General features: G+C 40.1%; 1 protein-coding gene across 5 annotated transcripts in view; it reads left to right on the forward strand.

Moving 5' to 3' along the window:
• The window catches only part of LOC121736615 (la-related protein 1), an 81,213-nt gene that overhangs the window by 26,166 nt on the left and 41,065 nt on the right, over window positions 1-13,982 (forward strand). For all 5 annotated transcript variants that reach the window (XM_042127929.1, XM_042127930.1, XM_042127931.1 and 2 more), the window contains exons 2-3: window positions 11,380-11,488; window positions 11,669-11,748. In XM_042127929.1, coding sequence (XP_041983863.1) covers window positions 11,380-11,488; window positions 11,669-11,748 — 189 coding nt within the window. The remainder of the gene's footprint in view (window positions 1-11,379; window positions 11,489-11,668; window positions 11,749-13,982) is intronic.

Genomic DNA, 13,982 nt, shown 5'->3' on the forward strand with positions numbered 1-13,982 from the left:
TATAGGATCACTTTGTTGTCCGTCTGTCCGTCTGTCAAGACCCTTTTTCTCAGGAACGCGTGGAGGTATGAAGCTGAAATTTATATCAATTACTCAGGTCTACTGTCCCTTGAAGCTGTGAAAAAATCAAACTTCTAAGCCAACGCAATCAAAAGATACAGCCGTTTATGCCGCAAATTTTCGACACTTGCAAGGGAATCAAAACCTACAGGGTGCTTCCCGTGAACTCAGAATCTTGAAATTTGGTACGAAGCAACGTCTTATAGCATAGATAAAGGAAAAATTACGAAAACCATAAATTTTTAGTTACATCACATAATATTTTTTTTTTTTAATAATTTTAAACTTACTACCCATTTCCTCATAAACGCGTAGAGGTATTAAATTGAAATTCATACCAAATACTCAGGTCTATAATACCTTTAAGCTGTCGGAACCCTCGGTGCGCGAGTCCGACTCGCACTTGGCCGGTTTTTTTTCTAATCACAGAATATTCAGAGGCGAAGCCTATAGGCTTGTTCTACGTGGAAAATAAGGATGACTTTGTTCAGAGTAGAACCTTCTAAAGTGTAATTTGAGGGAGATACAATCGTTTTTCAAATGACACGGCTCCCGTGTCATACGCCACACGTTAAAAACGCGTATGACACGGCTCCTGTGTCATCCGCACTGAATCGGTTAAGCGAGATTTATATGCGTCCACCCGAATGCGCGGTTTGGCGGTCACACGCGAGTTCACAAGCAATTGTATGTTACATTGCGATTACACCGCTATTTAAATAAATTCATTACACTAATTTGCTACTGTCCTCGCGGTATAGAGGCAAAACCGCGCGTTCTCGCCGCCGGATATAAATCCAGCCTTAGCGCGACGAGCGTTTGTTGGTTGGCGCGCGAGAGATGTGGTCTAACCATATGAATTGTGTATATTTTTTTAAATTTTAAAATCAAACGAGCAAACGGGTCACCTAATGCAAAGCAACTACCGACGTCCATGGACACCCGCAACATTAGAAGAGCAGGTGCGTAGCCGGTCTTTTAAGAGAGAATATACCGTTTGGGCAAGGTGTCCCGGAGTGCGTGGGTAATGTTTCCACCCAAGGTCGTGCGGCGTCACCCAGGCGTTGACATTAATGACGTATGCTGGACCACAGCCAATGTTATAATAATTTCAATATATTTAGGCGGTTTACACACCCTTTCACACGACACGCTCAGATTTTTGACTATCAGGCGTTGTTCACACGGGCGACGAATTTGTCGCTTAGTCCGGCATTTATCACGCCAAATACTTCCTTCAATGGTCTTGACAATATTGTAATTTTAGTTAGATATATTATTTAGGCGACTTAGTGCTTACACACACGACACAATGTGTTAAGCGATTATCGGAAACGCCAACAAAATGTATGGGATTTGACATTAGTATTCGCTAACGAAGCGATGACTTATGTCAAATCGCATACGTTTTGTTGGCGTTTACGATAATCGTTTGCCACTTGTCAAGTAGGGCTGAGTGAATTTGAGCGCTCACACGGAAATGTACCAACTCACAAAGTGAAGTGGTCAAGTCGGCCTGCAGTTCGACCGGAATCCGGATCAATCGGCCTCTCCGTATAATGTAATATGTGGCCTGTAAGCCTGTAAGCAGATATTCTTTGGTCTATTGATAGGACCTTGTAAGTCTTGTAACATTGATATGGAACTGTTATTTGTGCGATTTTTCAAGTCTTACCATACCGGACTCATTATACATAAGTATCGCGAAATTATCGAAATGTCGCCACCACCGGTCTATGTAAATAGGCTGTAAATGTCACTTCCTACATCGGTAAGGCTGGCTACATACCGCGAAATACGAAATTTTCTGTTTACGATAATAAACACACCGGCAAAATTAGAGGAACATAACAAAATTTTCAATTTTTTTTAATTGTTCACTGATTTTTATATATTTATTTATTTATTTACTAATTGATTATTAAAAAATAAATTTTATATAAATTTAGGGCATAAAAACGTGAAAAATAGAAAAAAATCAGCAAAAATCAAAAAATTAAGAAAATCTTTGAAATTTCAGTAGTAAGTTTTTAAGATAAATTCTCCATTTTTATTAAAGAAATGCCATGTTAAAAGCGTGTGATGCCTTCTATGGATCTCAAGAGGGCCTGGATACGCCATTCCATGCTTGCATTTTAATTGTCAATCATTTCCTGTGGGATATTCTCCTACTCCTCCAGTAGCGCCAACTCGAGTTCCTGGACACATTTTGGAGCTGGAGTTTTAACTCGTACCGTTCACCCATTTATGTGCCACACGTCTTCAATCGGATCCACATCCGTAGACCACGCTGGCCTCTCCACCTGGGCTACGCCAGCATCGTTTAGGTAATAATGCCCGATTTTCTTACTCTATGGACGCACATAAAATTGAAATTACTACCTAAAACTGTGTAAAAGGCACACCATACAGTTCCAGGATGTCGGTGCTATAGCACTGTACTGTCAAAGTACCATCATCTATAATCATCAGCTCCATGCGGGCTCCAAATCATATGCAACTCCAAACCATTACGAAGCCAGCATCATAGGCCACTGTTTCCGGTAAGTTTGATGGCCTGTAGCTTTCCTTATGATTTATCCACATTCTTTATCGCCTGTCAATACAATGTACACAGAATTTGCTCCCATCACTGTACAGCACAAGATTTCACTTACTTGTCTAATTTTGATGTTCACGCGCAAATCTTAGCCTGGCTCTTCGGTGTCCTGTCTCAAGTTTTGGTGCCCTTGCTGGCACTTTTGAGTTTAATTTAACTTCTTTGAGTCTTCTTCTTACTGTACAATCACTTACACGTTCATCTTGGACCTGTCCCGACAGGTTTCGTGTCTGCATAGCAGTTTGAGGTCGATTTCTTAAGTTTTGTTTCCTTACAAAATGGTCATCCTCAACCATTGTCACCCGATATCTGCCTTGTTCTCGTCTCCGAACGTAAGATCCAGTCTCTCTGAAGCGTTGAAAGTTACGATGAACCACGGAAGCCGACACACCTAAGGCCTGACTGACCGAACGGTAGGTGTGACCTTTCTCTATCGTGGTTACAGCTCTAGCTGTCGCAGATGCTGGGAAATCACTAATTTTGTATCTAAGCAATGTGTTCTTCCAAAAACCAAACAATCAAATGAGCTGAGCATACCTTTCACCCCGCTAAAACGCCATTCTTATCAGGAACACTTACAACGTCAATAATCAAAAAACACTTATTAGGGCATAATTGCTATAAAAACCTGTCAACTTGCCAGTTTTGTTCAATATTTTATTTTTTGAATGAGCTTAGAAGCTATAAAAAAGGCTTTCAGACAGCCCGACCCACTTGAGTTCAAGTTTTGGCCCTTTTTACCTATGTTCCGCTAATTTTGCCAGTGTGTGTATTTAACATTTTCGTACAAGCAGAGTTTATAGGATGCCTTGAAGTAAATGCATTGATCGTACATTTTTTCATCCTTCCCCATGGTTTACTCTACTTCTATGCCAAAATTCATCAATATCGGCTCAGTACTTTCGAAGCTTATTCGATGCTTGCAAACTAAAGTAGAATTAATCAAAATCTGGTATATTCTTGAATCATTTTCAGTTTCGATTGCCGTCTCATTGATGTCGAATCGACATAATCATTGTCGATCATTATGGCGTGTAAAAATAGAGCGTTTGCTCTTGAATAATTTTCAATTTCGATTGCCGTCCCATTGATGTCGAATCGTCATTGTCGATCATCATGGCGTGTAAAAATAGAGCGTTTAAAACGACAAGTGTGTAGATGACCTTACACAACGGAATTTCTCGAAGGCTACCCTATACGTTTCTGTAAATTTCAAGGGTTATGGAGCCGTTATTTTGATGTTTTTTTTATTTTGTGTTAAATATGGTAAGATTGTTGAATATTGTACTGATGGTAGATCGATACAAAACAAGCCCCTCAGTTTAAACTTATAATTATATCATTATTATGAGTTAATTCCGATCACTTGCGGATTTCTGGTATTGATAAATAGTTTAAATACGTTATACGTACTTATAACATGTTATTTTAAATAATGTTTTATAATTTTTGGATGTTGTAACATTATAATTATATGATTGTTTACAATTTCATCATAGTTAATCAGCTGAGACGATATTTTGGAGTCCGTCCAAGTTCTATTAAAAGTAACAAAATTTTTGTTATAATTTGTTTCTGTGTTTTGACTAAAACACTTTTTTTACGTGGCGAAATGCTTTGCCATGCCCGGCTGATTGGGCACATCGGCCGGGGTATGTGGGACTCTCCTGGCGTACGGTCTACCTACTAAAGCCCCATGGTGCTCCACTCCTCGCTCTAAACTACCTGCATACCTAATACCGAAATTGGCTTAATACTTCTGGTAAATTCGAATTACTATCAGAGAATACTTTGATTTGTAGGAAGATGGCCGACCTACGTAATTTGGTTGCGCTATGTCAAACAGGGCGTCTATACTTGCCTTACCCCTAAATTGGGCTCTCTAAATACAATGTGGTGTAAATACGGCGTAAGTTCTGACTGCATTGTAGTAGTAAGCGATGACTTATGTCAAACCGCATACATTTTGATAACGAATTTCTTCATCGTTTTTAACGAAAGGGACTTTGGCTACAGCCCCCGCTCTAACAACGTAATTTCTCGTTTCTTAGAGTAGGACGCGGCATTCTCGTACGATTGTTTGAGTCTCAAAATGGTTTCGTGGTACGGCCCTTGGATTGGAATAATGTAAACCGGCCATTAGTGTTGTCAAGGTCACGCGAGATAAGTGATGAATTTGTTGTTTAGATAAAATTAGAGTAGCGTCTATTAATACCACCTCACACCTCAGCGACCCAGCGTTCGATTTGGTGCTAATCATAGTTTTGTCAAACTTAGTGTTTATGTGACTGAATGCTCTACAATGTCTACATGTAGTATGTCAATATTTTTGTTTGCCCGCCCCCTTTTACGCTTATCTAGGATGCTGTCTTTGTTACCTTTATCGTTATTTTCTTGATGTTTTTTCTTCGATTAAATATTGTATTTGAGGACTGAGGTATAACTCGGATAAATTAAACGTCCTGGAGGTAAAACAGAACCAGGTGCCTTACTCCCGAAACTGATATCGATTTCGATTTTCGATTTTAACGGTTTTTGACACTTTAGCTCCCCCAACACTTTAACGCCCCTACAATAATGACCGATATCAAGTTATTGGCATTGACATTTAGCCGAGAGAATATTTTTGAGTGTGTCACGAGTCGTGACTTTTTTCGATTGAATCTTTTGCAGATTTTTGAATCGATTGCAGATTCGATTCACGGGAAAAGCTTCGTTTATTCACTGAGACTGAGTTTCCTTAGAAAACACTCTTCGTTGATGTAAACCACATTCAAGTTTATTTTGCACTTCGGAAGAGGCAAGAAGAATAATTACTGTCGGAATTCTCCCAAATAGAAATTGATAGTGAGAGTTCGAAAATAGAGATCTATAACCAAATATTCCCAAATTATAGAATTTCATCGACGGTTTTAATATAAACTACAGGGACGGAAGATGGCATTCCACATTAGCACGAAAGTGATAACGACAAGGATGGATAAGACCTCGTTTTGGAGTCACGATTACGCGAAACAATGTAATTGTACTAACAGCTGACGGTGACGTAGACACCACGTGATCCTGATCACTGGATCATATAATAGCTATATAATTATATTACAATACCATCCTCTATGGTCTATACATATAAAATGATTTGTACAGATTTCTGAGAGACGCGTCAAGTAATATCCATGTTTGTTAACGAAGAATGAATCTTTATAAAGATTCGTTTTTAAGTCATAATAATATTATGACTTCAGCATCCGATGAGAAAAGATCTTCCCTAAGAAGGAAAAATGGGTTATGGGAGCATCCGTTCTCCGGAACTCTACATTGAAACAATTTATGGCCTAATTTTTAAACACTTCCTATATTGTGAAACAGTCATACGTTGTCTCTGTCAAAACATCCAGGAGACCTTAGAAGTTAGAACCATTTCTTAGGCAATAACTGCAACTTTTACCAAATTGATGAAATCTATCATTTTTGGGATTGACCTACAATCTACATGTTATCACTATTGGTTCAGTAACTGACCTGCAGGTTTAGCGTGACCACATAGAACAGAACTGACAGATATTTGTCAATCTGACACTCTATTCTTCCGTATCAACTAGCAAGAAATAATTACTGTGGTAGTCATGCCAAGCGTGCAGGTGAGAAGAACCGGTGAAGTGGCACAGAGGTTAAACTAAAGTAAACAACTAAATACACGATAAAATGTGCATAGAGTTCTCGCTACGTAGCTGATTATGCTAACCTTGAGCGGTATCTGATAAGAAGTCATCAATCAACCATGCAAAGGTTTAAAAATTGTTATTCCATCTACATTCTATATTCAACTATTAACCATGTTTTTAAAAGAAATATGCCATTCTGTTTGTTACCTGTTCGTGCCTAGATCGAAGAACCTACTAGGGAATTTGCTATATTTCGTGTCTATACGAAATATGCATAGGGTAGATAGTTTTTGTCTCGAAAATATGTACACTTCCAGTGATATTTCGGCATCGAATTTGCGGGCAACATCTGCAGGGCTAGCATAACAACAGTAGACATGGGAAAGAATCGACAAACTGACATATTTTATCGACAAAATGGCGGATTTTCATTGTCTAACTGTCACTTTGTCTATTCTTCCGTAGAAAGAAACCGTTTCTATGGTGACCATGCAACGCCTGCTAGTCTTGTTAGAATTGTCTTAAATTGATGCCGAAAAAATGTTGTTATGATGTCATGTCGTTAAAATCAAAGCCCACGTGGCCGAAGTCTACTTCCAGTGGTTCATCCGGATTTAAGGGCCAGAAATTAGAGTTCCGAATTTTCATAAACATGAATTTTAAAGAATCTTTGGACTTAAATATCTTCTCTCAAGTGTTAGGTTACCTAAGTATTCTTAGATGGCGTGCCATCAGCCTGCCACTAGACCTAGTTGGTCAATAGCTTGTTATCGTACAGTTGTAATCTTATTACTTATCAGTCATGCAATTTCTTCGCATTTTCCCTCATACTTGAGTAATAGTATGCGGGATAAATGAGCAATAGGGATTTGCTAATGCATTTTGTGTCACAATCCAAATAAAATTAAGCCGTATGCGTATCTATCATTTAGTGCCATAATCCGGAATCGCATTATCGTAGTTTTGTCAGTTAGAAACTATATGGGAGAATAAGAGGAGGGTGGAGATAGTATACTCACCTAAGCTGCAGATAACAAATACTTCAGCCCCAATCCTGATCAATACCACTCGTGGTCAAATATCTTCCAGAGGCTATCTCTCATATTTTAAGGCTACCTGTTCATTTCTCAAGGAGCCTGCTTCAAGATTATATTAAGCTCTCTAATATGGCTGATATTATTATTATAGCTCTTGCCAACTATAATCTACAGTCCAGTTCTTAAACGTCCCAAAGTGTCATTATCACAACGCATCTGCATACGTTTAGTTGAGCGAATTTCTTAGGGCCTCTTTTATATCGAGTACATTGCCGCTTCATCACCTGACTACGCCAAACATTTAGAACTAAGGAGACAGTCGAATAAAAACCCGCCCACTCTATAGTGATCCATAGAAAAACGCTTACAAAAAGTCGATACTGGGCGAAGCTTTTTTCAGGCGAGTGCTGGTGATGTCATACCGTTAGCCGAGAAAAAAGTGTTTAACTTCGGTCTAAATGCGTGTACGACGTAGGTAGTGCTGGTTTGTGATTTGTGTGATGGGCTTATTAATTTCTTAAACAGGTGTAGTGGTGTCTAAAACCAAAGAAAGGGATTGCCACACTTTGGATGGAAAGACTAAAGAGATTACGATTGCGCGATTCTAGCTATATTAGGTTGCTACTTGCTAGCTGTTCCACCAGACGTGTTATTTAGGGGTAAAAACGGGATCCTATTACTAAAACTTGGCTATCTGTATGTTTGCCTGTCACCAGGTCACCTATAGGACTATGCCAAGGAGATAGGATTTGCCGAGAACAATTTACTCTTCCCTGTGTAAAAATAAAGCAACAAAGCGAGCAATACCTAGTTACTAATAAAATAGCTCAGGTTCGCCCATTATAATTTCCAGGTCCAGTACTCCGCTACGTAAGTTAAATACTAAAGTACAGCTCAACACGAAATCTGAATTCCGTAGTATCATTGTCAGAACCCGGGCGTGGTAGTCATTATCACAATTTGCAATGTGCATGTACCTGATATACCTAACTTGAAAAATATAATTATTAATTATAGCATTTCTCAACGCGCGGACCGCCACAGGACCGGTTCTGCCGAGCGAATTTGGTATTAATTACGATGTATTAAGAGCGTTCACTTATTACTCATATTGTTTCCATGGGCGGTTTAGAGCATAGGCTTAAGCGAAAATAATATTTAAGTTGCTAATTTAAAGTGTGAGCATTTGAAGGTGTCAATAAACTTGAGAGCTTCGCCAGAATTCGATCAGAAAACAAAAATAAAGTACTAGATTAATCCTCGGTAGGTCAAACCTCTTTCCATAACAGTCCTGACTGCCGAAAAAGGTAGAGAAATGTTTACTTTGGGGCATCCACACATACCGAGGAGGTAGAGGAAGGGAAAGTGTAAAAAGTCTATCAAAACGTCTCTCAATTTCTGGACCAGAGTAATTTTTAAAATAAAGGAACCGCATTTCATTTTTGTATGTTTAAGGGGCTGTCATTTTTGTATGGGCTGCATGTACACCGACACACAAAACGGCTGACAAATCTGTTGTCCCACATGTTAAGAAATTAAAATATCCATATTAAACACATATAGGACAAAACACATAGACAGGAACATATCGTTTTATTGTCACGAGCCGTGAAAAGCGGTGCAAAAATCACGTTTTTGTCTCGTCGGAGACCTCTCGTCGCTTGCGCCGCTCGAGTTTTTCGGCTTAACCGGATCCCGTCGATCGGCCCGGTCGAGCCGCGATCGCCGAATTGTCGTGAAAGTTGTCGTTACACGTCATTAATATTGCGGAGTCGTCTAAATGGTCTATCCATTACCGCATACGCATAGTGCAATACGAAATGCAGCCGTCAACCAGACTCCAGAATGTAGGAAGGTTGGCACAATGTGTCACTATCAGTGCCAGTTCATGCCAATCGTTATTTTGAGCCCACAAAACATGCCTTCGTCTAGTGACTTCCAGTTAAGGAGCTTAATCATCACAGACGAGCCGGAGGTTCCCACGTCCCTATTCCCCGTACTTGGCTTATGTGCCATGAGGCATTTTGCCGTTTAGATGGTAAATGGTGGTATCGAGCTTGTTCGAATCATTAGGGACTTTCAGGGAAATGAGGAACGAGCACCACCGATGGGTACGGCAGCAACCCCCACCGGAGGTCCCTCAGCTTCGAGGATTAACCCCTCTCTTTGACCGTAGTCATCTGATTGAAGCGTGTCTAGTTAGTGTGTGCCCCTTTCAACACCAACTCCGGAATCAATTAAAATAGGGAAGACCCGAGCCCTAAGAGCCGGCGTTGTTCATTAAATGACGCCCGACTCCAGATACCTCGCAGGGAGAGCGTACAGGATGTGGCCTAGACGCAGCATATCGGAAGCCTAGTTTATCGGCACCCTTCTCGACTAGCCGTCCGATCCGTACTTAGTACGTTTCGTCCGATGGGCATCGTCAAGAGGCCGCTGACCCGAGGGCCGAGACTATCTGGGCGCCCAAAATCACTCCGACCTCTCCTTTAAGAAGTCTTCCTTTCCAGAAATCTTTTAGCCAGGATCGCATGCATATGCCTAAGCGGTATAGATGCGATAGAAACCGGCCGATAGTCACCCGGACCAGCAGGCGAGTCCTTTTTCGGCATTGTCCGACATTACCAGTGGTTCCGGTGTCGCGCCAGTACTCATCCACGTGTTGAATATTTCCGCCTTCCGGTCCGCAGGAACAGTATTCCACTCCTCAAATGAAGGCCGGCCATAGACGGAATTTCTCTAGCTATTACCGTTCTTGAGTTACAGCCTGGAGACAGGTTGATTTAGAGCAAAAAAGGCCAAAAAACACATTTGTTGTATGGGAGCTACCCTTAAATATTAACTTTATTTTGTTTTTAGTATTTGTTGTTATAGCGGCAAGAGATATACATAATCTGTGAAAATTTCAACTCTCTAGCTATTACCGTTCTTGAGTTACAGCCTGGAGACGGACAGACAGACAAACAGACAACGAAGTCTCAGTAATAGGGTCCCGTTTTTACCCTTTGGGTACGGAACCCTAAAAAGATAACGCACGAGGATGCATAGTCAGTAATTTTAAGAGTATCTGTTGCTTTAGACTGGACATAGATGGACCGCATCTTGCAGTCGAGGCCGACTGCAAGATGCGGTTTCCGCACGGCGATCTGCAGTTTCCATACTAAATTCACATCCGCAGTCGTTCAACGCGACCGCTCTAGAGCGCCTGACTGTAACTTGCGGTCCATCTATGTCCAGTCTAAAGCAACAGATACTCTTAAAATTACTGACTATGTTTTTTGGCCTTTTTTTGCTCTAAATCAATAATGGCAACAGCTAGGTACTTGAATTTTTCTCAAAGTCCTTAGTTATATGTGTACTTTAATATTTAATAATAATATTAAAATAAAATAAGGGTGGCTCCCATACAATTAACACAATTTTTGGCCTAATTTTGCTCTATAATGGTACGGAACCCTTCGTGCGCGAGTCCGACTCGCACTTGGCCGATTATTTATATGGCCATGTCCTAAAAGTGCATTTTGACAGAAATATGTTATATGACTTTAGGGCGGATTCGACCAAACTGGAGTAAAATTTTACTCGAGTATAACTGTCTCCTAATCTAAGAGTAAGCTGGTTTTGCGTTTTTCCAACTTCTAATCCAAGAATGAGGTAATTACACGGGAGTAAATATTTACACGGGCTATTTTGGTGGAGTAAATTATATTAAACTGAGAATAATTGCACAACAGGGTTCAACTGTCACGGTCGGTGTCATTGTGAACTATAATTGACATTTTATTTCATACTCTTTGAGTAACTTGGTAAAATGCAAACGATAATACCCTAGAGTAAATTAAAGGAGTAAAATTATTCTCATGATAGTTATACTCGTGTAACTTCAAGTTTGGTCGAATCGGGCCTTAAAAACTTTGTCCTGTCGATTACATTCCAAATCTTAACTGCTCTATATACCTTCCTCATTTTAAATACGCGTGAAAAACCAACCATAACTCACGGCGTCTATTTTCTGTAGGTCCGAGGCGGAAGCACCGGCGTGCCTCCCCCCGCGCCCCCCGCGCTGGAGGAGAAGCGGTCGCCGCTGCAGCCGCAGCAGCAGGGCAGGGTGCAGCCACCACCACCTGGTAAGTGGGAATCGTTACATACAGATAGTGTAGGAATATGAGATCATTTCGCCGCCCTTTACAAAAAATCATGGGCCTGTAAAAGTGGTCAATGATGATTACACCTATGCAATGTACCAACCAAGAAGCAAAATAGTTCCTTACATGATCATAATAATAATGCGGTGTCTTTTCTTTCAGAACCCGTTGCTCCCGTTGCCCCCGTGGTCGCTAAACCAGCGATTGTGAAACCGCCCAAAAATGTCAAGGTGAATGCAAAGGTATGTCTTTATTTTAAATTTTAATTTACATCCTTATATTAGTAAGGATTATGAATTTATGATTTATGTCCACGACAGTAAATAGGCCTTCCCCATAGATTTCCACCGCGAAAGATGGTTTTGGGAGTAAGGGTGCTCGTGTGCACACACTTGGGCACTATAAAATTACTTCTTCGTAACTGGCCTGCTTTCAATTATAACAGCCACCGTCACCGAAACCGGTGCGGGGAGTTATCAGTGACGTGTTCTCTGTGACGTCACCAACTGTTACACCTCTACAGCCTGCGCACGAGTTGGCCAGTAATTGAATATAAATCGCATCGCCATCGGTCACGGTCCGAGCGGCCGTGTCGTACCGCAATTATACGCTCCGATATCCATACCGTGCCGATACATCATACATGTTGGAAACCACCTCGTATATGACGCTCTACTCATCGAAAATATATTTTCGTCCCTTATTTTCGATAATTTTAGCAGCGAAGAGAATTTGACTTATACAAGCGCCATGTGACATGTCACTTGACGATGCGGTAAGACAAATCGCTATCAAAATTATTGAATGCATGTTGGCTAAATATCCTGGTTTACCCTGGAGCGCGAAGCAAGCAACGCTTCGCGCTCTTCTTTAAGAGGAGTCCACACCGCCCTTTTTTGACCGACTTCCAAAAAGGAGGAGGTAATACGTTCGGCTGTATGTATTTTTTTTTTATGTATGTTCAACGATTACTCAGCCGTTTGTGGTCCGATTTACAAAATTATTTTTGTGTTGTATAGGGTTTGACTCGAATTTGGTACCATGTTCATAAAAGTGGTGACCTGATGATGGGATCCATGAGTAATCGAGGGAACTCCTCAAAATTTATATGGAAACATATAGTGATTTCGATTTTTTCTGAAGTGTTTCAGGCGTATACTACCAAAAAGTAAGATTTTGCACCAGATGTACCTTGGTTCCGAAGGTACCCAACAGAACTTTTGAATTCTTATAGATACAAGTTCGAGGATTTTGGCTTTATTTAAACTACTACAAGCAAAAGCCAATGGATTCTACATTATTTATGCTGAACATAGGCTAAATTTCATTTTGGAAAAAATTGGGTTTCGTAAGATATTTGGGTTTTTCGGACGCCAGGTGTAAAATCAACCAGAAAAGTTACTTATTTTGCGTACGCTGCCGAAACTATAAAAGATAGAACCATAAATGTTATAAGTAATTGTAGATCTTATAAATATCTACAAAAAAGTCCGCGACACACTATACTTATCTATGTCGAGTGAGGCACAATAACCATTTTTTTTATTTAAAAATCTTGAATTTTTTTTGGACCACATTTAAACGCGTTTATTTTACTTATGCTATTAATCCTTATGAAAATAAATTATTTCATCACTAAGTACAGTTTATGTAGATAACATTTGGTCTTTAAATGATTAAAATTGGACGTTTAGTTTTCAAATTATGGCAAATTTAAAATATAACGATAGTGGGCGTCACCAAGCGGGGGTGCGTGTGCGGGAGGAAGATAATCTGTGCAGTGTGCACTATATGCATCCCTTCGGATAATAACTGCGTCCGCGTCGTCGATGTCAGTGTTGGAGTCTGTGAATTGACCTGGGAATCATTTTGCTGACCGAGTCTTTCCTGGATAGGCTTTTTGCAGCCGTAACCGACATCTACGCGGGCGGAGCCGCGGGCGACCGCTAGTAATAATATTATGTACAACTCTAAGACAACGAGCTATAACTAATATAGCCTTGTGGTCTCATAGGTAACTATAAAGGGTGAAATTATTATTTTTAAACAAAAAATTAAAACCGACTTCCAAGGTAAAAACAAAAGTAATATTCTTAAACGTAATCTAAAAAGAATCAAATAATTCTTATTCCTTATTATAGTGCCGTCTTCAGACTTCGCCTAAACCTCAACTATTTCTGTACTCAATCTTCATGCTTTTGAAGTCGCTACCAGCCCGGAAAAGTTCAGAACTTTTCCGGGCTGGTAGCGACTTCAAAAGCATGAAGATTGAGTACAGAAATAGTTGAGGTTTAGGCGAAGTCTGAAGACGGCACTATAATAAGGAATAAGAATTATTTGATTCTTTTTTTTTCCATACAAACGTTGTCCCAAGCCCGAGCCGTGGTTTTTACTGTAGCAAAACCGTATGTGAGTACCAGTGAATCGATTCACATACTTGGTATGGACTATGAAGATAGAGATACTATAAGGGAAT

The sequence above is a fragment of the Aricia agestis genome, chromosome 19 (assembly GCF_905147365.1).
Source record: "Aricia agestis chromosome 19, ilAriAges1.1, whole genome shotgun sequence".
NCBI lineage: Eukaryota > Metazoa > Arthropoda > Insecta > Lepidoptera > Lycaenidae > Aricia > Aricia agestis.